Raw genomic sequence first — 26607 nt, forward strand, 5'->3', positions numbered from 1 at the left:
TGCTTACTATATGCCAGATATAATTTTCAGCACTTTCTTGGATAAAATCATTAACATTTCCCAGTAACCCTATTAATCCTACTATGGTTTTCTATTTACAGATGAAGAAACTGAGGCACAGAGAGAGGAAGAAACTTGCTGTAAGGTCATACACTTGTAAGTGGTAGAGCTGGGATTCAAGCAAAGCCACTCTGGCCCTAGAGACCCACATCTATACTGTTGTATGCTGCCTCAGGAGTAAGCAATTCCAGGGGCCTTTTCTCTTTCTCATTAGCCTCTTAGATACATTAGACACTATTTGTTCTTCAAACTCACAGAAAGTTTTGCTTTCCAATCATTCTAACAGGAATGTTTTTAGCCTTTCTTCTTCCCTACCTTCTAAATCTAGAATTTTCCTAAAGACTCTCTACTCTTCCCTTGATAATCTCATCATTTCATATGTTACCTCTGTACAAACGATACTGAGGGAAACAAAAATATTTCTCCCCAAAGTGTAACAGTGGTCCACTTTACCTTTTGAATATAGCTCTGAGGCTTATTTTTTAAAAGGACATGTGTTCCTTTTCCTCTTCTCCCTCTTCCCCACCCTAACCTGGAGTTGGGGAACAAGATTACCTTGAGTTATCTGTGCTCCACAGGGAGAAGATGTCTGCCTGGGGGTCTAGGAAATGAATATCTCCCAAATTAACAAGTGAATGTTAACACACCATCAGGGCGTCCTGGGACCCCCCTGTGAGGGCACACCTGGAATATAGCCTCTGAAGAGCTCCTTTAAAAGCCCCCTTTTCCTCCTGATGGGCAGAATCATAGCCTCTGGGACAGGAGTCCCCTGTGTTTCTCTTTTGCTAGCAAAGCAATAAAACTTCTTTTTCCTTTCCTCAAAACTGTGTCCTCCTTAATAAGAAGTATTGTTGAACCGAAGACAATCGTAATGCAGTGGAACTCCTCATCTGCTCTCCACAATCAGGACTGAGATTCCTTTCTAACCCCCTAAAAACAGGATGCAGATTCTTCTTTATAATGCCTATTTATCAGCTCAAAGATGGCAGCATCAGAGGAATCTGCCAGCAGACTTTCTTCCCATAGATTTACCTTTCCATACTTTTGCCACCTTTGAAGTCTGGGACTGCTTTTGTCTGTCATGTTGATACCGCCGTTTACCGGTGACGAGTTCTGCTCCTTCTAATGTTGAAGATTGAACACTAGAGAAGCACGCCAAGGCAAGCATATTAAGCAGGTTTTATTTAAAGGTAATAATGCAGACTTCTCCCGGGAGGAAGAAGGGGGCCATGGCTGATGTTCTAAAGTCCCCAGAAGTGAGCGCACCCTACATCTTTTATAGGTTAAAGTCTCTTTTGTTCTCCAGTTCTCTCCCCGCTTATCTCTCCTTCCTGCCTATGTGACTAGGCCTGGTTTTGCATTAATTGAGAAGCCATGGGCAGGGGGAGGGCCAAGGTGATTCAGGCAGATAAGGGCCCAGGGGGTATTAATTAGCAGCTCCATGCTTGCAGTCCTTGATAAAGGCAGGTAAATTTGGTAATTAATGGGCTCTGGAGATCCTTGACAATCCATTCTTCCAGGAACAATCTCCAACTTCCAGAGGCAGATGGCTTCATGGCTTCATTTCCTCAATTTGACCTGATCCTCTGTTTCTACACTACCTGTCCTTAATTCTGGCTTCAATGTCACTTCTTTAAAACATATTGTTCTTTGTTGAATGCAGATTACTGACTCAGGAGGTTGAGGCAGGAGGATCCTAAGTTTGAGGCCAGCTTTGGCAATTTAGCAAGACCCTGTATCAAAAGAAAAAACCAAAAAGGTTTGGGATAGAGTTAAGTGGTAGAGCTCCCCTGCCTTCAATCCCCAGTACCACAAAACAATGACAAAGAAAACCCACACTTAAGCCAATGCCCTTGAACTTCTTTTCTCCTTTGTGATGTGCACTGCACCCATTAATGATCTTGCTTCTTTTTTCTCTTGTTAATCTATTTTTTGTTGCTAGAATCTGTCCCAACTACAAACTTAGGGTTGAGGTAAAATTGTATTGTATTCACATCAATTCTATTAAATCAAACATCTTATTTTGAATTGCTTGCTCTCCCCAAATCACCTAAATGTCCTGTTGAGGCCTCAGATGGCAGGAATTGTGGCATAAAACAGTGTTTATAGAAAATATAATTTTTATATTATTTAGTTCTGTCTGGCTTTAAGAAACCTTTTTTCTTGTCATTATTCCCTAAAAAAAACAAAACAAAACAAAACAGAACAAATGACAACTAATAATACAACAGTTCACATTGCATTTACATTGCATTAGGCACTGTAAATAATCTAGAGATTATTTAAAGTATTTAGGAGGATGCATGTAGAGTATATGCATACACAACACAATTTTATTTAAGGGACTTGAGCATCCACAGATTTTGAGGTCTGAGAAGGGTCCTGGAACTAATCCCTCATAGATATGGATGACAGCTATACAAAGATTATTGACATGAATGCTTTGCAATGACAAGACTTTAGATAGGCATTATGTCTGATGAGACGAGTGATAATGTTAATAAATATTTAGATAATAATTTCCTAGTAGGTAAACAAAAAAGTACTTATTTGAATATTATCATAAAGTTGAGTTTAGGCCTGTCTAATAAAAAGTGAAATACTTCCCTGAAATACTGAAAATTAGACTTTTCATTTGTGACTTTGTTAAGATGTTTATTGAAAACAAAATAAAACAAAAACCTGTGTTTCTACACTTCAGTTTGTAAACTGGCCAGAGAAGCTGCTTTAGTTCATTCGTTCACTAGATAAGTACCAATTAACTCCTCTCCAGGGCTAGTTCTCAAACTTGACCATTAACTGGAGTCCCTTTGTAACAAGGGCTTCCTTAAAAATTGGAAAACTTAAAAAGACCTAACCATTATCCTAATTAATTTCGTTCATCTAACTTGTTCTTTTAAGTTATTTCTGTGTTCCAGTTTCCTATAGGCAATCAGCTCAAGCGAAGAATGGAAGCTGAAAGGAAACTGCCCCCCTCCCTCAGCTGGGGCCCCAAGCCCTGGCACCAGGAGGACACAAACAGAACCTGCAAAACCTGATTTGCAAACCCCACAGGGCCTGAGCAGACAGCAAATGCATATGCATGTCTCTTGGCTCTCCACTTTCTTTCTTCCACTATAGAATCTTGAAACTGTTGTCAGTACAGAAAAGGATAAATTTCCAGATTAGCTGTCTTCCTTGTTTTGGCCAAACCAAGAGTAAATTCATTGGCATTTTCACAAGAACTCCATATAATTCCTGTATGTTTCCAAAATTAAAATCCAAGGTTGAAAACAATTGTTCAGAGGATACAGTTTCTAGAGTTGCTAGATAAATACGGCACAAATTTAAATTTTAATTTCTAACAAACAAGTATTTTTTAGTATAAGTATGTTTACTCTAAAATTATGTTCCCTTTTTATCAAACCATCAGCACAGTGCTAGTGTTACTAGAATCAAATGCCCACAATGTCTATCTCTTGGAAGTCAAAGTGGTGAAAGGAATCAGGCTTCAGCCAAAGTCAACCCTGAAGAAGACAGAAGGGTTTGTTCCCAAATCCCTATCTTAAAGGGTTTCAGAGTGCAAAGGACTTTTTTTTTTTAAATTGTTTGTTCTATTTAGTTAAACATTGTTTGTTCTATTTAGTTTGTTCTATTTAGTTAAATACAGCAGAATGTATTTTGATTCATTGTACACAAATGGAGTACAACTTCTCATTTCTCTGGTTGTACACCATGTAGAGTCACACCATTCTCAGACATGTACATGGAGTAATGCTGTTTGTCTCATTCCACTGTCTTTCCCTACTCCCCCACCTGCTCCCACCCAGCAAAGGGCTTTTATAGGAGAAAAAGGGACACAGTGAAATGGAAGGCTAAGAGTTAGGCAGGGTCTTTATCATCCAGGTGTGTGTCCTTGTTCCTCTTTAGTGGGGAACACCACAGTGAACTTCTTTTAAAATTAAAAAAAAAAAAAAAGAAAGGATTAGGAAGGACAGAAGGAAAAAGGGAGGGGAGGAATGAGCAAAGGGCAGTCTCAAATGAGCATCTGTGATATTGGAATAGAAACGGGGTTTGCACATGCCCTGTTAAGCTCTGGACCTACTAAGCCATTTATCCCTAGCCCCCCCAAATTCAATTTTAACTGGGCATCTTGTGTTTTTATTTGCCAAATTGTCAATGTATCACTTCTCTGACTATTCTATGACTTCATAGGAAATAAAAGGTTCAATTATATTCCTTAATCGGAAAGCATCAAGACTTTTTGTCTTGCCCCTCTTCTTTCAGGACTGTTTGTGAGAAACCTTATACCTCTAAAGGTTCTTTTTTTCTATCTTTCTTTTCTAAAGAAAGCACTGCGAGATGGCTGATCTTTCCCTCTAGAAGTTGATCATACCCTCCCTCCTGTTTTCCATGTGGTTGCTTCCATCAGTGGAAAGTAAAGTCCCTTTCAGGCTTCAAATCTCTCTGACATCTCCTTCTGTCTCATCTTTCTGATACTAGCTGGAAAATGTTTTCTGCTTTTAAAGGCACATGTGATTGGATTGGGCCTACCTAGATAATCCTAGATCATCTTCCTATTTGGGTTCCTAACCTTGATTAAATCAGCAGAAGTCTCTTTTTCTTTATGATGTAACATAAAGGTTTCAGGTTCTAGGACTTTAGAGGTGGAAATTTTGGAGGGTTGCTCTGCCTGCCACAGTAATTTATACTACTTTCCTCCATCAGAACCATCTCCCACCCATTACTTTGTTATAGGAGAATGCATCCTCCAACTGGGTTCCTGAGAAAGGAGGCATGAAAAGAATACTTAAAACTTTACATATTTGAAAAAGTTTTTTTTTTTTTTTTTTTTTTTTTTTTTAACCTCATACTTCACCAATTTCAAGATTGGAAATCATTTTCTCTCAGAATGTCTTTTTTAAATTTGTTTCTTTTCAGAAATACAGTGTTGATTGCTGAATCTTCATAAATGAACTATTCTCTCTCTCATCTCTCTCTCTCTCTCTCTCTCTCTCTCTCTGTCTCTCTCTCTCTGGAAGCAGTTCAGGACATTTTGGCCCATATTATTTGATATTTCACAAAATACACTTTGGTTTGGTTATTTTCTAGCCATTGAGTGGAAAACTTTTGTGATATTGTCCTTCAGTTTTGAGACCTATTGCCCAGGTTTTCTTTGATACTTTTTTGCTTTGTTTGCTTTATTAGCTGTTAGATATTCAAACTTGACTTGCCTAATTGCCCTGGTTAGAACCTACAGTATGATATTGAATGGCAGTGCAAGAACTGACCCCCTTATATTATTCCTAGCTGTAGTTGAAAATGTTCATTCTTTCATGATTAAGTATGATGTTAACTAGGTTTTCATAGATGCCTTTTATTAGGTACTTGGAAGTTACTCTGCCAAGTTTAAGTGTGTGTGTGTGTGTGTGTGTGTGTGTGTTATCATGAAAGGTGTTGGTTTTTGTCAAATGCTTTTCTTCATCTGTTGAGAAAATCATGTAGTTTTTGTCCTTTAATCTATTAAAATGGAATGTTATGTTGATAAATTTTGTGTATTACACCAACCTTGCATTCCTAAAATAAATCCCACTTGGTCATGTTGCATAATCTTTTTTCTATGTTGATGGATTTGGTGTGTTGAGGAATTTTGCTTTAATATTCATAAGGTATATTGATCTGTAGTTTTTTTTTTTTTGTGATGTCTTTGTTATCCTTTTCATTGTTTTTTGGGGGTAGGGGGATCATCCCATACAGTCCCAGTCTTGGGAAAGACTCCAATTAAGCCACCTCAGGCGAATGAAAATTTCTCTTACCTAGCAGAGAAAGAAAGCTATGTAATCCTTTGGGGTTCTCTTGTAGCTTTATTCCCCATTCCTCAAGCCAAATAATAAAACTTTTTTTCATATTCTAAATCTCATTTATAGTGTTTTGATCATCTATTTTCATTGCTCTGCATCAAGTTTTATGACTCTCTGGCAAGTCAACATTTACTCCAAGCGGCACTCACTCCTCGAACAGGCACTTTTGACTCCAGTCACCAACTCACTTCACAATTGTAATTTGCCAGGAGTGGAGTCTGGTATCTTCGGTGATTATTCTCGGTCATGCTTGGGTGCAGCCTTAGGCACAAGAAGGTAAGCTACGTATGTAGTGATATCAGAAGCTAAGACTAAACCCAGATAGTGGTGCCACTTTTGGATTCTTGGGTATGGGGATGGGTGGCTGGGAGGCCGGCTGATTTTAGCCGGTAATGGACCCAGCAGGTGGGCCTGGAGCTCGGAACTCCCGTAAGGGCTGGCTGAAGACACAGGAGACGGCGCAGACTTTCCTTGCTCCGGTAAGGCGGTGAGGAAAGGGGAACTTTCCCACGGTTCCGCTTGGCCCAGCGCGGCCCGCGCCTCTGGTGGGTCCAGGCAGAGTCAGGGCCCGGCGCCGCCCACGCAGGGCTTGGGTGGGAACCCGCAGAAGTGGGGTGAACCGGGCAGGCGGCCCAGGGGCGCCGAGTCCGAGGCCGCGGGGTCGAGCTGCCTGCACAGCCCGCGCGCTTTCCGCGGGGTTTGGCTCCTGTCGCTTCCCGTCTCCCCGAACCGGCATCGCCGCCGCCGGAGCTGCCGCGGCCGCCACCGGGAGTCAAGCCGGGCTGCGGGCGAGCCTGAGGGGGGCGCGGAGCCGGAGGCTCCGGGAAGCGGACGCAGGTAAGGGCCGGTGTCTGGGAGCGGGGCGGGGCGCGGCGGCAGCGCCTCCCGAGGGTCTCGGCCTCGGCGCGGCCCGGCGGCTCGGGCCCCCAGGCTGGCCCAGGTGAGGACGCGCCGAGGGACTGGGCTGGGACGGGTCGGGGCCGGACCGGCCTCGCGCCCCGGCCTCAGGTGGCGCGGCGCGGTTTAACTTTCACACCTGAGGCGTCGGAGGCGGCCTCCGGCGCGCCCCGCCTGCAGGCTGGAATTACATGGGGTCTGAAACCCGAGCCCTGGCGGCGGGGTGCCGGGGGCGTGGTGAGGAGGCCCGGAGGGTAGGGTGGTGAGCGCGGGCTGTGTGGAGCGCCCTTCAGGTCCGAGCTGAGGAGCGTCCTGCCTAAGGTCAGAGCTCTTGGGGAGAGCCGGCATACAGCCCTCCAGGTCCGGTGCCCTCTGCTCAGATCCACTTTCTTTTGTGTGGTCCATTTCAGTATTGGTGTTTCAGCTGCTTTTGTTGCAGCCTTGGGTCCAGAGTGTACAGACTTCTGCTGGGCAGCAGTCTTAAGGAAGCTCTGACATGCATCGGGACGGAGGTGGCAGAGGGGCCCTTTGGGGGATAATGCCGTAATTAGCCTAACGCGTGGATATAACCGTGTTCTTTCCTAGATACTACTCAGTATTTTTGTAGCATCTAATAGTTTTAAGTGCATTCATGAGAGCATTTATTAGTTAACTTCAAAGGAGCATTGTGTAGGCAGGTTACTTATTACCCCATTTTATAGACCAGACAGCTGGGGCACCCAGGTAGAAAAGTGATTATATCAAAACTAAGGAGGAAGCTGTGATTAGCACTTGTCTGACTGAGAGTTGTCCTTGGTCCAGTGGCTTTCTCAGCCTCAAGCAAAATTTAACCCTCAAAAAGTGTCAGTCAGGTACCCATTTTATTCAAGTCTACTCATTATTTATTAAAATTTTTATTTAAAAAAAATGGAGTTGAATGTTTTCAGACTCCTGCCATAGTAGCGCTAAAGTGATACTTAATAGATCAGAATCATTTTCAGTTATTGAATAGTATCACTAGAGTTGAAATAGGGAGTAAAACTCCTTTCTTTCTCTTGTTAAATCTTTTATTTCCTGAATAAATGTAGAGCCACCGGAAGCCCAAAGATTCTTGATGGCGATCACAGCGGAGATACTAAATATTCATAAATAAGTAGAATGGAAGAAATGAACTGCTAAATATCTCTGAATATTAAGCAAGTTCACTTTTCTCATAAAGAATTGGACATATAGGAGAATAGTCATTTTAGTTATTTTAGTGAAAATTAAATTGTACAGTAATTGCATGCATATTACACTGTTGTGCTTTTTTATTCCCCTAGAGATATTAGCAATTTACCAGTTTCCCTAGGGTTTGCACTTAAATTGTTTTGCCAATGGATCTTTTATAGTCCCATTTTTCTTCCACTCTGACACTTTTATGTATTTAGCTTTTCATGGTGAAGAGTCTTATTCTAAAATTAAAAGTTTTTTTTTTTTTTTTTTTTTTGTAAAATACAGTTACACTTATGAGTGTATTTGAAGACAGACCCCAGTCTCTTTAATAAGTAATTTTCATACATCAAACAGGAATTCTTCCAGGCAAGTATGCAGTGAATTAATAATCATTTTAATAGACCTCTGTACTATTTTATGACACACCTACCTGAATAATAGTAGTAGTTTGTACATATATATGCCTTTATATCAAAGAACTAAAATTTTTCACTTTAATTTTGCTAACTACCCTACCACAAATTTTAGGGGACCTTGTACCTAGACTTTGTTGTTGCCTCATGGAATAAACAGTTATTTTTCCCTTATATCACCTCTACTTGGCCATCTGAAAAATGAATGATACCTATCTTTTCCTTCATAGGGATATGTGAAGAATTAATGTCTAGAAAATAGTTTGAACTCCATGGAAGAAAGCTGCTTTGTGTCTTCAAAGTGTGACCATATAGTCATGCTTTACCTCCCTAAATATGTCATTTATGTTTTTAAAGAGATGGTCATTCTGGGGACTGGGGCTGTGACTCATTGATAGTGCCTTTGCCTACACGTTTGAGGTGCTGGGTTTGATCCTCAGCACCACATAAAATAAATAAATAAAATAATGGTATTGTGTCTATCTATAACTAGGAGAGAGAGAGAGAGAGAGAGTCATTTCAAGTAGTTACCATAGGAAGCTAAACACCTACTCCAGTAGTCATAATTATTCTGAATCTTTTGAAAATCCAAATCAATTTACAAGCAACTTGAAAACATTATAATTACTTTTATAAGCACTTGTTTGTATTTTTTTTTTTTAAAGAACTATATAACTTCAAGCTAAGCTTTTGCTAAGCTTGGCAGAGTGATTCTGCATGGTTGCCAAACTTAGTTCTATCTTTAAAATTCTACCGCTATTAAGGATATTTAAAAGATTATCATGACAACTGAAGGCAATTTCAAAAGGGCAGTTTAAAAATAGTTTATAATGATAACATTTTTAAAATGTATTTCCCATGGAACTACTCTGAAAAGGGCACTATTTACTTGTATGCTGAAGTTCTATGCCTACGTGTACTTGACATGTTAGACATTTTGAAACGAATAATTTGTATTCTAATCTATCATTTATCACTTTTTATCCTTTTTTTTTTTTTTTTTTTGTACTAGTCATATTGAATCCAGGGATACTTTACCACTGAACTACATCCCCAAATTTTTTAAATTAAAACTAATTTTTTTTTTTTTTTTTTTGTGACCTGGTATTGCTATGTTGCTGAGTGTCTTGCTAACTTTCCTAGGCTGGCCTTAAACTTGCCATTCCCTGTCTCAGCCTCTGAAGTCACTGGGATTACAGGCATGTACCACCATTCCTAGCCTCACATTTATTTTTTAATAATTAGATATTTCACATATTTGTAACATAGAATACATTAAGTAAATCACCTATCTTACTGGTACAGTATTAGGTTGGTAGTATGTTTGTACAGAAGTTTGAACTTCACATAAATGCAAGTATAAATCTTTGTAATAATTTTGAGTCATAAAATTTGGTTCTATATTATATGTTTTGAGTGTAATACAGCTGGGGCCTCATCAATTTATGGAATTGTCATTTCAAAACATAATTATTAACAAGCTGTGTATGCAACAAATTTTCCTGATCACACCATTGTAAAAAGACAAAATTCAATAAATATAGTTTAAAGATTTAATTCACTTTTATTAGTGATTCTAGAATCAGTCAACCTCTCATTCTATAAAACAGAATGAGTTTTTCTCTGGGATGGCAGAAGAGTAGGTTTTTATAAGGTGAGAAGAAGGAAACAATAATTTTTAAAAGTCAATCACCTTACTTTTCTTGTAAGAGTTAAGGTAGAGGGGACTTCCTTATCATGCCAGCTCAGGTTGATGGGACTCTTTTGTATTTATTGCTATACATCTCTGTTTTCAGGCAAAACTGATCTGTTTGAGTTTTACCTACTTCTAGAAATTTTTCTTTTGATTATGTAGCACTTAGCCTAACTGACTTCATTTTGGTTTGATCTGTTGAGGCCTTGTTCAGGAACTCAGTCCAAAACAGTGGTGCCTATAAATTGTATTTAATACCACTTACCAGAGACATTAGTTTTCTTTATTCATTTTTGTACCTAAAAAACTTAACATATTTTGCATATATATTGTTTTTGTCTATTTTTGGTACTACAACAAAATACCTGAGACTGAATAATTTATAAAGAATAAGAATCCATTATTTCTAGTTCTAGAGACTGGAAAGTTCATGATAAAGGTGTTGGCAGGTTTAATGTCTAGTGAGAGCCCTGGTTTCTGCTTCCTAGATGAATAGTGTATCCTCACATAGAAGGGTATAGAAGAACCTAAACTAGTTACCTCTAGCCTTTTTAGAAAATACTAATCTCTTCATGAAGTGAGAACACTTGTGATAATCACTTCCCCAAAGTTCTTCACTCTTCAGTATCACAATGAAAATGATGCTTCTCCCACAGAACAGAAATAAGAGAAAGTGTGGTGGTAAATATTTTCTAGTCACATAAATGGTTTGCCTCCTGGGTAGTCTCCCCCACCATCTCATCCCATTCATCAAATATGCTTCTTTGCCACGTTTGGAGGTGAAGTAAGGTCCAGAGAGGGGGTGTGGATATATGTTTTACATATAATGTCAATTTTTTTCTCAATCTAGAAATTTAATACTACATTTTTAAATTGTTCTCAAAATTTTCCCTCATCACAACAGCCCATAAAATTGCCTACATTTAAATGTTTTGTTTTGGACTAAGTATGCAATAAAGTACACAAAAATAGAATCATATTAATCAAAAGGATCCTTACTTTTATAAACATTAGCCATATTAATTACCAAGGTAACTTACTTTCTTGATTTTAGAAAATTTTTGAGAAATGAATGATTGAATCCCTTTAAAAAGCTAACTGAGGAAACTGGAGCTGTTTTGTTGTTGTTGTTATTGTTTTGTTTTTTTGTTTTTTGGTCTTGACAAAATTTCTCTGTAACAAGCAGAAATATTAGGGAATATTCTTTTAGTATTAGAACCACCCTCCTGTTCTATAATCCCTTTACTTGATTAGTTCACTAATAGACCATTAACACTGATGTTAAAAGCAGCTTCAAAACATTCTTCATAAATTACATGATGCTAATTCTGAATGAGAGTTGCATGGCCTATTCAGAAACCTGTGGGAAAAATATTATCTGAGGGGCCAAAACTGATATATGGATACCAATTTAAGACAGTTTTAAATGGATAATATAGACATCTGGGTCAATAATATGGGTAAATTGGGGACTGTGCTTTCAATGGACATTGAAATTAAAACTAAAGTATATCTTTTTAACCAAATTCTGCTCAAATTTTTGGTTTTGAGATAGAATCTGTTGTTTCCCAGACCATTTGTCTTCTGGTATATACACAAGTTGTATACTAAATGTTTATATAGCTGAACCTCTTGGACTTAGAACTCATGAAATTGTAGTCAGAAATAAGGCTTCCCCTGCTGAAGTCAAGAATTATACTTACTGCTAACCAAGCAACCATCTAAGTGTTTTGGTTTATTTTCCTTCCTCAAAATACCCTTTCCTCTCTACTCTACCTGACTAGTGTTATCTGAATCCTCTTTATCTTTTGCAACCTTGCTGAAAGTACCATTCTCCACAAAGCCTTCCCTAACTCCCTACTTCTTGTTTTCAATTTACCCAGTAGTTCTATTTGTTATTTACTTTATGTGATCTTGATTATTTCATTTATTTTGATTTTGAACTTGATCTCTACACACATTTTCCCCACAAAAAGCACAAATCATGCCCCCCCATATTTCCTCCCTGTATCACATACAGCACCTAGAATAGGAGATATATCAGCTGTACTTATCAGCTTATACAGTTAGATCTACAGAAGAAATTTGGTACTCAGATTATCATGTATGAAGTGTAATTTATACTTAAATTATTTCAGACTGTTCAGATAGAAAAATAGATGGCATGCTCAAGTGAGGTACTTGAGATGAGTTTAATTTAAAAAGGTCTATATAGATGAAAATAAACCAACAGTGGATGGTGAAGCCCCTGAGTCTAGAAATCATGGGAACAATTTTATCTCGAGGCCTGAAGGGGCAAGAGATGGGGATCCTTATTGAAACCCAGAAAAGGTAGCTCTGTGTAGAACACTGCCTCCCTAGAATTCTGGCCTGTGTTCTGGCAGTTTTGCTTTCTTCTGATTTACTGCAGGTGTTTCCCACTAGCAAATCGAATTTGGAACCTGAAGGCAAATGTGTTAGTCAACTTTTCATGACTGTGACCAAAATACCTGACAAAAATAACTTAGAGGAGGAAAAGTTTATTTTCTTTCATGGTTCAGAAGCCTATGGTTGGCAAGTCCATTGCTCTAAACCCATGATGAGGCAGCACATTCCTGGAGAAAGGGCATGATGGAGGGAAGCTGCTCTGGACATGGCAGCCAGGAAGCAGGGACGGGAGGTACTCTGAAGATGCACCTTTCCAGGACATGCCCCAAGTGACCCACCTCAAGTGACCTCCAGCTACATCCCACCTGCCTAGACTTACTATTCAGTACATTCAAACTAAAACGGACTGATTAGGTAAAAGCTTTCTCAATCCAATTATTTCACCTTCTCATTCATTCCTCCATTAAAACAGGAGCTTTGGTAGTGGTATAGGGGAGGGACACCACATATCCAAACCATAACAGCAAGGGAGCCCTATTATTGCCTTCCAAAAATCACTCTCCTGGAAATTAGGGCAAGGTAGAAGATCTGGACAGTATATTCAGCCAGGAAAAAAAATGATATCCAGCACTGTTATCACATCATCCAGAATGTGTGTTGATTATAGTTATGTAAACTTTTTGGTGCTGTTTTTATTTTGTAAAAGATAAGCCTGTTTTTTTCCTCTAGCATAATTTCATTACTAACATCCAAGAACACTTTATTTTATGATTGATTCTTGTCATATGAATTGCAACTACTATCCCCATTTTTTGTGACAGTAGCTGGTACAGTATTATTAAATGTTTTCTCAGAGATTTTTTTTTTCCACCTATCGTTTGTACTGTGCATTGGTAGGCTACATAGAACTTAGAATGAGCCACATGGACACTAACAAAACTATCCCTTTGGTATTCCAACTACATGATTTGTCTGAATCAGTCGGAGTTGCTCACTTTTCTCTTTGTGCCATTTTTATAGTCTTGGTGTGTGCTGTCTCAGTGCAGAATTCTAATTCAAGCAGGTTTAGGATAAATCCTGAGCATCTGGACTTTCTTTTAAAAACTTTCAGGTGTTGCAATGTACAATGAAAACTCCTTACACAGGTAGTTATTTTGAACCAGGTGTTCTGGTGGCAACTCCTTACCTTCACTGTATCTGTTATTCTTTAGCATTTCAGAATTAAATGGAAATCTAAGGCTGCTTTATTACTCTTTTTTGTCTTTATTTTATTTATTTATTAATTTTTTATTTCTGTGGTACTGAGGATGGAATCCAGTGCCTCACCACACGGTAGGCAAGTACTCTACCCATGAGCACTCCAGCCCCTGCTTTATTACTCTTGAAAGCAAAATAAATATTTTATATTTTTCACATTAACAAATGCCTTAGTTAAACAACAAATGTTGGAAAACGTTGGATTATCTTCTGCAAAGCCACAAAAAGATATACAACATAGTTTCTATATTTCCAATAGGATAAATTTTAAGTTTTTAAAATAAATTATGAACTATTTCAAATATATGTAGAGCATGATATACTAAATACTCATATCTGCCGCTTAGCTTTAAAATCATTAACATTTTACAATTTATTCTGACTTTTTAAGAGAAATAGACCAAGTGAAAGTCCCCTCAGGTCCATTCTTCCCATGCATGTTTTTATATTTTTACTACATATGCATGTATCACTGAACAAAATATGACATTGTTTCACATACTTTAAAATGTTGATAACTGTTACTATACTGTATTCAAACTTTAGGTGTATGTTTCTGCATCTTTTTTTACTTGCTCAAAATAATTTCAGGTATTTTATAGATACTCATGACTTTATTAATTTTTATTGCTATATTTATTACATTTTATGGATGAACAAAAATAACCTATCAAACATATTGATGCCCACTTTCATTGTTTCCAGTTCTTTGCTATTACTGCAAAGTTGCTAAAATGAACATTCCTATATGATATATTGTTTCCTTATATTCCTATACACCTATAAGTAGAACCGCAAATCCCTTCTCTTAACGAATCTATACAAACTGTTTTATAAAATACTCATACTTAGTTATAACCTTTCAGTGTGAAGTATTATCTTGTTTTAATTTTCATTTTCTTGATTTCTGGAGAAGGTCAGTGCCTTTCATGTGTTTGTTGGCCATTGCATTTTCATATCCTTTATTCATTTTCTTGTTGGATATTTGTCTATTAAAACAATTTATGTTGTAGGATTAATTGCACATCTTAACCATTTGCTCATAGTTTCTTCCAGTTTTTGAGTGATCTCTTAGTTTTGTCTCTTCTTATACTGAAATTAAAAATATCAATATTTCAGTTTATCAATCATTCTGTTTTTTGAAACAGTTTTATGACCCAGCATGCAGTCACAACCTTGATCTTCCCTAGGTTTGCAGTTTTCTACCTTTCAAAACTTCTTTCTAGATAAAGTAGAGCATAAATGAGTAAGTAAAGAAATAAAAATGCCACCTACTTTCTCTTGAGAATACATAAAGTTATTAATTTTTAAAAATATATATGTCTCTCAGTTACCAATTAAAAAAAAAAAAAATCTCCCAGTTCAAACCTGGCTTTTAACTAGTAGCCTCCAGTATAGTCTTTTCTCATTTATCATTAAATTCTTATACAGATGTAGAATAAAATGAAAACTCATCATTATATTTGTAAAATGTGTTTTATGAGTAATATAAAAATATTTATATATAAATATATATACTTACATATAAAATATATATTTATGTAATTGTGTCTTAGAAGATATATGTATCTTCTGAATAGATATACACAAATATATGCATATATATACACACATATGTAGATATACATTACATATTCATTTATCTTCATTTTTGAATTTATATATTCAGAAGGAAATGATCTTAATTGAGAAGCAGATGGCCCTAGGTTGAAAGGAATTTCTCTGTATCAGTGCATCTGCATAGCCCATCCTTTCCTTGTAATGCAGACTGCTTGATAAATATTGGCTAAGAGGCTTAATTCGGTCACTGTAGTCAGTTCCCTCATGCATAGGACCTCTACCAACCAGCAAATTGGACAGACATTCCTTTCTACCTCTCAGATAACTACTCTGTAAGGCAGGAACTGGTGGATTATCTTTTACTTCCTGTGAGTCCAGAAAATTCCAGGATGCCACTAGCAGTAGGGGCATTTGTGGTATGTACTACAGACCATCTGGAGACCTGAGTGATGATACACGAACAATTACAATTAGCTTTTTATCATGTGTTATATCAGTTTCTCTCTCAGGGAAACAGGTAGGCAATAAATGAAGTACAAGATGCCCCTCTGAAGAATAGAGAAGAGAGGGAAAAATCAGGTCATGATGACCTGTTAGGGGAAGTGGACTAAAGCCTCTCTATATAAGCAAGTTTTGACATCATAGTTCTAAGCAGGTGGATAGAAAAGTGACATGGGTAATTTCCTCATCCTGTCCAGCAGCAATTCTGGGTAGATCTCCCTGTGATTAAACTTGTATAGGAAGAAAAAGAAGTAAGGTAATGTCAAATGAAACTTCTGTAATGCTGTAGAACAAAGGAAGATTTATTATTGAAAGGAATTATAATATTACATTAATTTCATAACCTGATTGGTAGTAGTTTCATGAATAATTCATGTCTGCTTCAGAGTTTCTGCAAATAGTGGAGTATTTAACCACTCCATTGCTTTTTTTCTGGTGGACATTTTGGGGTTCCTTATAAGATTTTATGTGAGGGAAGTACAATTGCTTCTTTGTTAAAGAATGTGATTTTCAAAAAAGTGACTTTAAAGAAATTTCACAGAATAATTTTTATGAGGGGATCTTCTCCAATCACCTTAGAAAGTTTTATTGTAAAACTTTGGGTGTTAGATTTATAGCGTCATGACTAACTGTTCACAATGTAGAAAATTTTAATGTCTGGAAACATTTAAAGAAGGCAAGTTGAGCCCTACATACTTCAGTGATCTCTGAGGGCTTCACTTAATGAGAAGACAGAAGAAACAACCAGTACAGATGAAATGTTTTATATGTAAGCCAAATTTTTATCTTTCAGTAACCATCTAATGGTATTCACTGACTTTCAGGGAGATCTATGCTAAAGGACTCTTTAGAGTAGCTATTTGCAGAGGCAGTTTCTGGCAAACAGTGAGAAATTTATAAAAACAAAGAAAAAATGATAGAATATTATATATGTCTTGATATGGATTTCAAAAGAAAAGAGGGAAAGTACAGAAAAGCAAAACAAAGGTTAAAAGTGAAAAAGGCCACCAGTATTCATATGATAAGATAGCAATGTATGCAGTTTTGTGAACTCTGAATTTATTGGACACTTTTATTTTTAGAATGGCTAAAGGAGAGTACATCTGCTATTATATGAAAGCTGATCAAGGCTGAATATAGATCATGAAGTTTCTCCTTGGAACTATTTGCTGCTTCCATATTCTGCTTTTCTTATTGTGGCCAGCTAGAATACCAGCAGGTAGGGAGAACAGACAATGATGTTGGTCGCCTCCTCTATTCCATTGAGTGACTTAAGAAACAGTGCTTCCCCCATGCCAACTTAGAACTCTGTCAGAACTTCAACCCACCTCACCCCTCTCATTCTTGGAAATCTCAAGACTCCAGAATGTAATAACATTCTCCTCAAAAAATGTTGGGGATAATTCAAGAAGTTCCTTAATCTTTGTAAGCTTCAGTTTTTTCATTTATAAAATGGAGTTAGCAATCTCTACCTCATAGGAATGTCCTGATGATTAAAGAAGCTAATGCTAACTAATAAGTACTATACTCAAAAATAGTAGTTCGTTTAAATAATATCAACCTCTTGGCTTCATGTTTATATGTGGAGATTTTACTTTAAAAATATGGAAGGTATACTAATTTCTGGTTCACTGCTAGTTAAAAAGGGAGAAAGTTTGTATTTTTTCATGGATAGTTTAATAAGAAGAATTATAAATAATTTTAATACATCCAGTAACATCTAGTCATCAAAACATTTGATGTCATGAAACCCAGACTCTGTTTTGTAATGGTATCTCTGAAAAGTCAGTCTCTGATAGCTTATGAGACTAATGAGAAAAACATCATTTGGTGGTGTTTATTCAAACAAATATCTTGGTGATGCCAATAAATTGTGCCCTGATTTTAAGCAGGTAAGGATAGAATGCCTTTTTTTTTTTTCCTTTGCCTTGCTTATTCACCCATTCACTCTGCTGATAAGTGTCCAGCACTATACTAGCACTATAGTACCATCAGTCTTCTGCATCTGTGCGTTCTGTTCCCACAATCAACCTTGCTTTACAAGTATTGGAGAAAAAAATTGTGTCTCTACTGAACATATCCAAACTTTTTTCTTGTCATTATTCCCTGAACACTATAGTATGATGACTATTTATATAGGATTTACATTGTTGCAGTATTATAAGTAAACTACAGATTAAAAAATATAGGAGGATGTGTGTATATTATATGCAAATATGATGATATGTTATGTAAGGGACTTGAACATCTGAGTATTTTGGTGCCTGCTGGAGGCCCTGGAACCAATCTCCTGTGGATTCGAGATTATCAAGGATAAAATTGTTAAGGAGTTTGCAATTCAGCAAAAAAAAGCAGACGTGAAAGAAGTAATGAATAGTGTGATGAATGTTCTGAAAGAAAACTAAAAAAAACCTCTGGAAGGAAATAAGAGGTTAAGGTTACCCAGGTTAAGGAAGACACCGCGTCCCCCCCTCCCCCCACATACCACCACTGGAAAGGGGCATCTAAACTGAGACCCACAGGATATAGCAGTACTCCCTAGAGGCTAGAGACAAGCTTTCCAGAGATCCAGGCAGGAGGTAGCAGCTGGTGGGATGAAGGAAGTGAAAGAAGTCTGGATTGTTGAACTGTAGAATAGATTAGGGCAGATCATGGGCAACTGCCTAGTCAGCAGAGGACAGTAAGCTCCTAAAGGGAGCAGGGGAAAAATATGATCTATTTTATATTTTCAAGGTTTGTACTTTCAGTGTAGGGAATAAAATGCTTCAAATTTTCATAAAGTAAAACCTTGATGACTAGACCCACAATTTCTGACCTAGAATTTTTGAAGTCTCATATTTGCTTATTGTTTATAATATATATAATAGAAATTTTGTAACAGAAATTCTCCTATATTTTACCTTTTTGAAAGAACTGACAAGGAAGTACTTGTCCTCAAAAAAAAAAAAAAAGTCTCATACTACACTTATGGTACAGATGAGTTCATATCCAAAATTACAAAGTCCATGAGGAAATGATTGAGTGTGATGATGGACACAACTGAGAGGAAATTTATATCCTTAGAAAATTTATGTGAACTTCTCTCTCTGTACTTACAACTTTATAAATTGGATCCATTTGCATGACGTTAGCAAGCTATCCCATATTTAAATCCCCCGATCAGACATTTCAAACTTTAATACATCTAAAAACTAAACTCTTGATCTGCCCCTTCTGTTCTACCCACAGCTTTCTCTGTATCAGTCAATGGCCATTCCATCCTTTCAGTTGGTTCATGATTAAAAAAAAAAAAAAAAAAAAAAAATTGTGCCCTCTTTGACTTCTTTTATATTCCACATCCCCTTGATCTAGAAATCCTGTTTGATATACCTTTTATATATATCCAGAATTTGACTGATATTTACCACCTTCACTACTATCACCCTGTTCAAAGTCTTGTCTTGGTTGTTTTTCTGCAGCAATGATTTTCCATTGTAGTGGAGTGTGTCTGATGAAATAGTTAGTAGTTTTCATTACCATTTTATTCAGCATTTTATTTTAAAAAATCTAGTAATCCATTTTGGAAGTGTTACCATATTCCATTTTCCTTTCTAATATTAAGTAATAATGAGTAAGTGAAGGGTTGACTAGGGAGGGGCCAGAATCTTTAAAAGCACACAGTAACTAGGACAAGCATTTTGATTACACCAGAATTATATGACAATATAAATCATAATTTAGTCTCTGAATTGGACCTTTTCCTTATGTAATTCAGCTTGATGTACTTCCATTTGACTCGTAGTTGAATTTAAATGAAATGGAGAAAGTGGTTTATACCTGATATGCTTGAGATTCCTTTCAGTGCCCAAAGAAAGAATGGTAGCTCTAGTTACCTCTAATTCAATTCAGCAACATGTATAGTCACATACAAGGCATCCTGTGGTATTGCAAGGGATCATAAAGACTCGAGATACTCCCTTTTCTGGGAGTATACAAGTAGAGGAAGAAATAGATATACATTGGTTTGGTACATAGTGGCTCAGTGACATGAGTACTAAAGGAAGCTTAGATAACAGATGAACTCAAAGGTAAAGACCATTGAGGAAAAACAGAACAAACAGTAAAAGTGCTAGTAGCTTTAAAACCGCTTTTGGGGAAGTTGGTAGGATAAATGAGTAAACTGGACCAAGTCTCTTGTTTCATAGTCATTGCTTTTTGTATTGGGAGATACCTGTCTCTTTTTTGTCTCTATTATTTAGCAATATTTTGGGAGCCAAAAATCTTTTTGCCATAACCTAGCATAACTGCTCTATATTCAGAAAGAATCACTCTGTGTAATTATTCCTTTGCCCTGAAGAAAAAAACATTTTGAAGCCAAGTCATTGTGCTTATTTCTGCTATTATCTGATCTGCATCTTTTCTGATTCTGCATCTTCTTTTGACACATCAAAAACAATATATCCATGTAATAAAAGTAAGACAGTACTTATTAGCCTTTGTTTAAAATCGTGTTTCCTATTGTATTATTTCACTTCAATAATATTAATAATATTTACTTAAACAAATTTCACTTAAATATGTTTTAGCCTTTATGTTCCCTTTAAAGCAGTCAACTTGAGAAGTAGTTGTGGAAAAAAAGGCTTCTTTTGGCCCCAGGCTCAAGTCTTCTCTTAGATGTTTCCATTTGATTGCCCTGACAGTTTTCTTCTACTCTCTTCCACCCAACTTGTCTTAGAACCTTCCTTATCCACTTATGTGCTTTCATAATACATATCTATATTATTCTTTGCATTCACTGACAAAATAGTAGTTGCTTAGAAAATTTACTGGCTGAATCAATATTTGTAAACTTAAAACACAATTTAAACTAAACTGGAAAGGTGGGGTTGTGGCTCAGTGGTAGAGCTCTTGCCTAGCACATGTGAGGCACTGGGTTCAATCCTTAGCATCATATAAAAATGAAATAAAATAAAGTCATTGTGTCCATCTTTAACTAAAAACATTTTTAAAAAATTAACTGGAAAAAAAATCACCTGATTTGATTTTCCTTATTCTCTAGTCTTATCTGTTTGGTCTAATCAGATATATTATTGTCATCTTTATTAAAGTGATATTTAGATATGTCCTAGATGATTAAGAATTTCCAAAAATAGCAAGGCATGGTGGATGCATTCCTGTTGTCTCAACTACTTTGGAGGCTGAAGTGGGAGTATTGTTTGAGACCAATTTAGGCAACATGGCAAGATCCTATTTAATTAAAAAAAAAAAAAAAAAAAAAGAATTTTCAAAAATGACTAGACCTATTCCTTGGAACAAAAACATGTAGAATCATCATATGATGTGATTTATGAGTTGTATATAAATACAAATACACATACTTTTTGAAAGGTATAGTTCAGTATATTTTATTATGTGATTTCTACCTTTTATTTTCCATGTAAAAAGTAGCATGTGAGAAGTGAGTTGTTGGTTTCTCTGATCTTTAAAATTTATTCCTTCTTTTACCAAGGATGGTAGCAGTTAAAATGTGTTTGAGGTGTGTGGGGGAAAGAGAGGGAGAGAAGTAGTCAATTTAAGAAGTGGTACTCATTCCAGGGGCTCAGGAGTCTGAGGGAGGATTGTAAGTTCATACCCAACCTCAGTAACTTAAGTATCTGATGATTACTACAATGTCAGAGTCATTTATTAATTTTTCTTTTCTGGGTATCAGTTGCATAATGCCTAAGAACCCATCAATACCAGGGAAGGTAGACATAGAAGTAAGAACGGTGAGAGGTATCTAGATGGGGATAAAGTAGTTCTGATATTGAAATTGTTTTAATCCACAAAAATTGGGTACTTTAAAGAACAATGATTATGAATGTGAACACCAAAGTATGTGAACCTATTTAAACATCGAAGTAGACTTTATCATTTTCAAACTCAGAACTATATAACAGCAACTATTATTGAAGGTTGAGGTCTTTGTAATTCATAACTTATTTTTAGGGTTAGTAAATTAGAGACTTCCAATGTGATTTTACTTATGGCTGCTGCTAAGACTAGTATTATAGAACTGAAATTTTGGAAATAACCTGATACAATCTCCTATTTGTACAGATAAAGTATCTTATATCCTTGACAAAGACTGAAAGCTAATATAAAAGGAACCCTGGATTACAAGCTAACTTTCACTAAATAATACATGTACTAGAAATATCTATTGAACTTAGGAAGGCACGTAAATTCCACAGGAATCTAGTTTTAACTCTAAAAATCTATTTTCATTTCTACTTAACATAGGATTACTTTTTTTGTCTTGATGCATTATTAAATAATTCAAAAACAAATCTACGAGATTGTCATTTTTAAAACTCAGTCATTTGTATCTGCTTCACAGAACCCTGATTGCAAAGTTGTTAGTACTTGCTTGGATTTGGGTGCTTTTTATTTCAGTTCTTCTGTGCTCACGGTAGATATCAGGAGGATTCAATGTTAGCAAGGAATACTGACATATTGTCAGTTTTGCAAAATAATCAATGTCTGTGCAGCTCATTCCCAGCAGTTATGTATGATCTTATGTCCATGTGAACTGTCACTGGTTCCTAAGTCCACTTCTACAAAGCAGTTATGGATTACTTCAGAGGTTCCTGTGTACTATATAATAATAAGATTTCTCTTACATTAAGAAAATGCTATTTGCCGATATTTACAAAAGGATATTTCTTGGAGACAACTTACTGAAGCACTTCCAGTAATACAATCTCTAGGTGACTGAATATGCCACAGTCTAATGCCTACAATATATAATGGTGCTTATAAGTAAAAAAAAAAGTAGATACACATTTTTAATTTAAGATGGTATGGGCAGTCTAAAAGAAAAAAGAATGAAGCTGGACACAGTGGTGTGCATAATGACTCAAGAGGGTGAGGCAGGAGGATCACAAATTCAAAGCCAGCTTGAGGAACTTAGTGAGACATTGTCTCAAAAATAAAAAAGGTAGTGGGGAATGTAACTCAGTGGTGGAGTGCTTGCCTGGCACATGTGAGACCCCGGGTTTAATCCCCTGCACTGAAAAAGAAAAAGAAAAAGACCAAAATTTAGAAATAACATTGCTCTGAGATGGTCTGAATTGACCAAATCATTTAAGCATTTTATTTTCCATAAGATATGCATTGCTTTTTTCATACATTTACTACTTTCATCTCACTTGGCTTTTTATCTTATCCCAATTTTAAAGAAATATACTGATAAGTGATGAGGGAATTCCAAATTCTTTGGTCATTTCATGTTTTGATTTTTTTTTTTTTTTTTGGTCATTTTTCACAGGTGACTTTTACCTTTTGAGAAATTCCAAATTTAATATTTTTATCTTTTCTGACCTGACTTTATTTTTAACACTAAGTTTAACAGAAAAGACACACAACAACAACAAAACTCTAATAATATCATAATTGAGAGAACTTGTGTGGGTTCTGCATGTACCATTATGGATTGAATTGTGCGCGCGCACACACACACACACACCCCCAAATCTGTATGTTAAAGTCCTAATGCCCAATGTTATTGTATTTGAAGATTAAGCCTTTAAAGGGATAATTAAAGTTAAATTGAGTTTTTAAAAGTGGACTATTATCCAGCAGGACTAGCATCATAATAATAAGATGATAATATGCCAGAAGTACAGATGTACAAGGAAAAGCCATGTGTGGTCTCACTCAACAAGAAGGCAGCCAATTCCAGGGCAGGAAGAGATACCTCATCAGAAATAAATCCTGTCAGTAGCTTGATCTTGAACTTTCATACTTCAGACTGTGAGAATTTTTTTTTTTTTTTTTTTTTTTAATAATCATCTCAGTCTGTGGTTTTGGGTTATTGCAGCCTGAGCACAATAAAACAGATTTTGGTACTGTGAACTGGGATTCTACTGTAACGAGGTACATAAAAATGTGGAAATGTCTTTAGAATTAACTGAAGTGTGGAGGCTGGAAGAATTTTGACATGTTTGTTAAGAAAAAATTTAGATTGCTTTGAGGGAATGTTTTGGTAGAAATAAGGATGTTAAAAGTGATTCTAGTCAAGTCTTCAGATGAAATGAAGAATGTGCTTTGGAAATTTGGAAAAAAGACAGTACTTGTTATAAACTGCCAAAATATTTGGCAGAATGGTGTTCTAGTGTTTTGTGTAAGGTAGAACTTGTGAGTAATGACATTGGATTGTTAGCAGGTTCTTTTTGTTTGTTTTTGTTTGTTTGTGTATGTGGTACAGATTGAACCCAGGGGTACTCTACCACTGAGCTACATCCCCAGCCTTTTTTATTTTTTATTTGAGATGGAGTCTCTTATGTTTCCCAGGCTGGAATCAAACTTGTGATCCTGCTTTGGCCTCCTGAGTTGCTGGAATTATAGGTGTATGCCCCTAGTCCCAGCTTTAGCAAACATTTCTAAGCAAAGTGTTGAAGTTATGACATGATTTCTCTCACTGTGCATGGTGAAATGTGAGAAGATGAAGATGAATTGAAGAAGGAATTAAGCAGAAAATAATCCAAAATTAGGATTTAGAAAATTCTCTGTAAAATATTGGAAAACTTGTTCTGTAAAGAACACAGTGTGTGGTTGGGCAATCCCTCCAAGAAGAGATGACACATAGTTTAATCAGCCTTATCAGCAGAAACCAGGAATAGAGATGATATTGATACCGCCGTTTACCGGTAACGAGTTCTGCTCCTTCTAATGTTGAAGATTGAACACTAGAGAAGCATGCCAAGGCAAGCATATTAAGCAGGTTTTATTTAAAGGTAATAATACAGATTTCTCCCGGCAGGAAGAAGGGGGCCATGGCTGATGTTCTAAAAGTCCCCAGAAGTGATCGCACCCTACATCTTTAATAGGTTAAAGTCTCTTTTGTTCTCCAGTTCTCTCCCCCTTATCTCTCCTTCCAGCCTACTGTGACTAGGCCTGGTTTTGCATTAAGTGAGAAGCCATGGGCAGGGGGAGGGCCCAGGTGATTCAGGCAGGCAAGGGCCCAGGGGGCATTAATTAGCAGCCCCTTGTTTGCAGTCCTTGATAAAGGCAGGTAATTTTGGTAATCAATGGGCTCTGGAGATCCTTGACATTCCATTCTTCCAGGGGCAGTCTCCAACTTCCAGAGGCAGATGACTTTATGGCCTCCATTTCCTCGAATTGACCCGATTCCCTATTTCTACACTAACTTCCTGTCCTTAATTCTGGCTTCAGTATTATACTAACAGAGCTACTAATCAGTTTGGATTAAAGAGGACACATGAAACAAAATAAAGAAAGGCTTTCAGACTTCTGAGGTTCTACAGAATAGGACAATAGACCTATCTGGCTGCAAACATGTCATATCCTTCAAGAAAAGGAAAGAACAATCCTGAGGATGATTCAGAGATTGGCAGAACTACCACTGCTTCCACAGGCTCAGAGGGCTGTCTCCTTAGTTTCAGAGTGTGGGTCCACCTCCTCATTTTCAGGAGACCAGTTTGCATCTATCTGTGACCATACCACAAAGCAACTGCCTGGAGCTAAGAAATCTGGGCTGCCATCCTAGTGTGTGCAGATGCAAGGCTGTTGTCACAATGGGCTCATAGGGCAGAGCATCATTGAGCCTTAAGATCTTATGAAATTTTCCTTGCTGGGTTTTGGACTTGCCTAAGATGTGTCACCCCTTTATTCTTTTTGATTCCTTCCTTCCTTCCTTCTTTCCTTTTTGTAATAGGCTATATAATGCATGTATAACTATTGTATTTTAGAAGCACTTGACTAGTATGTTTTTCAGAGTTTCATAGCTGGAGAGGAATTTTGCCTCAGAATTAATCATACCGCAAGTCTCACTCATACCTAATTTAGATATTTAGATGAGACTTTGGGCTTGGAGTTGATGCTGGCATAGGTTAAGACTTACGGGGCTATTGGGATGTGGTGAATGTTTTTGTATGTGAAAAGGACATGAATTTTAGAGACCAGAGGAAAGAATGTGATTGATTATCCTCCCTCTTTCATATGTTGCAGTCCTAACTCTCGATGCGACTGTATTTGGAGATAGACCCTTAAGGAGGTAATTAAGGTTAAATGGGGTCAAAAGGAGAGGTTTTAATATGATAGGACTCCTGTTATAAGAAGAAAAAGAAACATTAGAAGTTTACATGCACAGAGAGAAAAAAAAGACTGTGTGAGGAAACAGTGGAAATGTGACTGTCTACAAGAGAGGCCTCACCAGAAAGCAACCTTGCTGACATTTTGGTTTTGGACTTTCAGCCTTCAGAACTGTGAGAAAAAAAAATATATCTCTAATGTTTAAACCACCTAGTTTGTGGTGTTCCATTAATATTGCAGCCCAGCCAGACTAGTACAGATACTATACTTGGCAAGATAGAAAATTTCTTACATTTAGAAAACCAATGTTGATATCAGAATTTCAAAGGAAGCTATTTTGAATTATTTAAGTATCCAAAATAAAAGTAACTTCCCTTTTTTGTTAATAATAGTAATAACTTTGAGCATATGATGCAGTCATTACACAATTAAATAATTAGATTTCTAAGTTTCTAAGACTATTTTTAGAAGTTTCAGGATAACAGAAAAATTGAGCATAAAAATCTCCCATTTTTACTCTGTACAGAAAGTACAGAACTCTCCCTCATCCCCTGTAGAATTTCTGTTATTAACATTTTGTATTAGTGTGATACCCTTGTTATATTTGATGAATGATTATTGAGTCATTATTATGAACTAAAGTTCATATTTTACATTAGGATTTACTTTGTGTTGTAAAAGTTCTTTGGGCTTTGACAAATGTACAATGTCATGTATCCATCATTACAGTGTTGTACAGTATAGTTTCATT

The 26607-nt window shown here is 36.7% G+C and overlaps 1 protein-coding gene across 2 annotated transcripts in view; it reads left to right on the forward strand.

Annotated features, from left to right (window-relative positions):
• Positions 1–6217: 6217 nt before the first annotated feature.
• Rnf180 (ring finger protein 180) overlaps positions 6218–26607 on the forward strand; it is a 279148-nt gene continuing 258758 nt past the window's right edge. The window contains exon 1 of one of the 2 annotated variants that reach the window (XM_047554697.1): positions 6218–6379. In XM_047554697.1, the coding sequence (XP_047410653.1) occupies positions 6293–6379 (87 nt within the window). In that variant the 5' untranslated portion in view covers positions 6218–6292. Of the gene's footprint in view, positions 6380–6612; positions 6738–26607 lie in introns of those variants that run through there. The other variant, XM_047554698.1, reaches the window with a different exon arrangement.

This window comes from Sciurus carolinensis, chromosome 6, assembly GCF_902686445.1.
Source record: "Sciurus carolinensis chromosome 6, mSciCar1.2, whole genome shotgun sequence".
In the NCBI taxonomy this organism is placed as follows: Eukaryota; Metazoa; Chordata; class Mammalia; order Rodentia; family Sciuridae; genus Sciurus; species Sciurus carolinensis.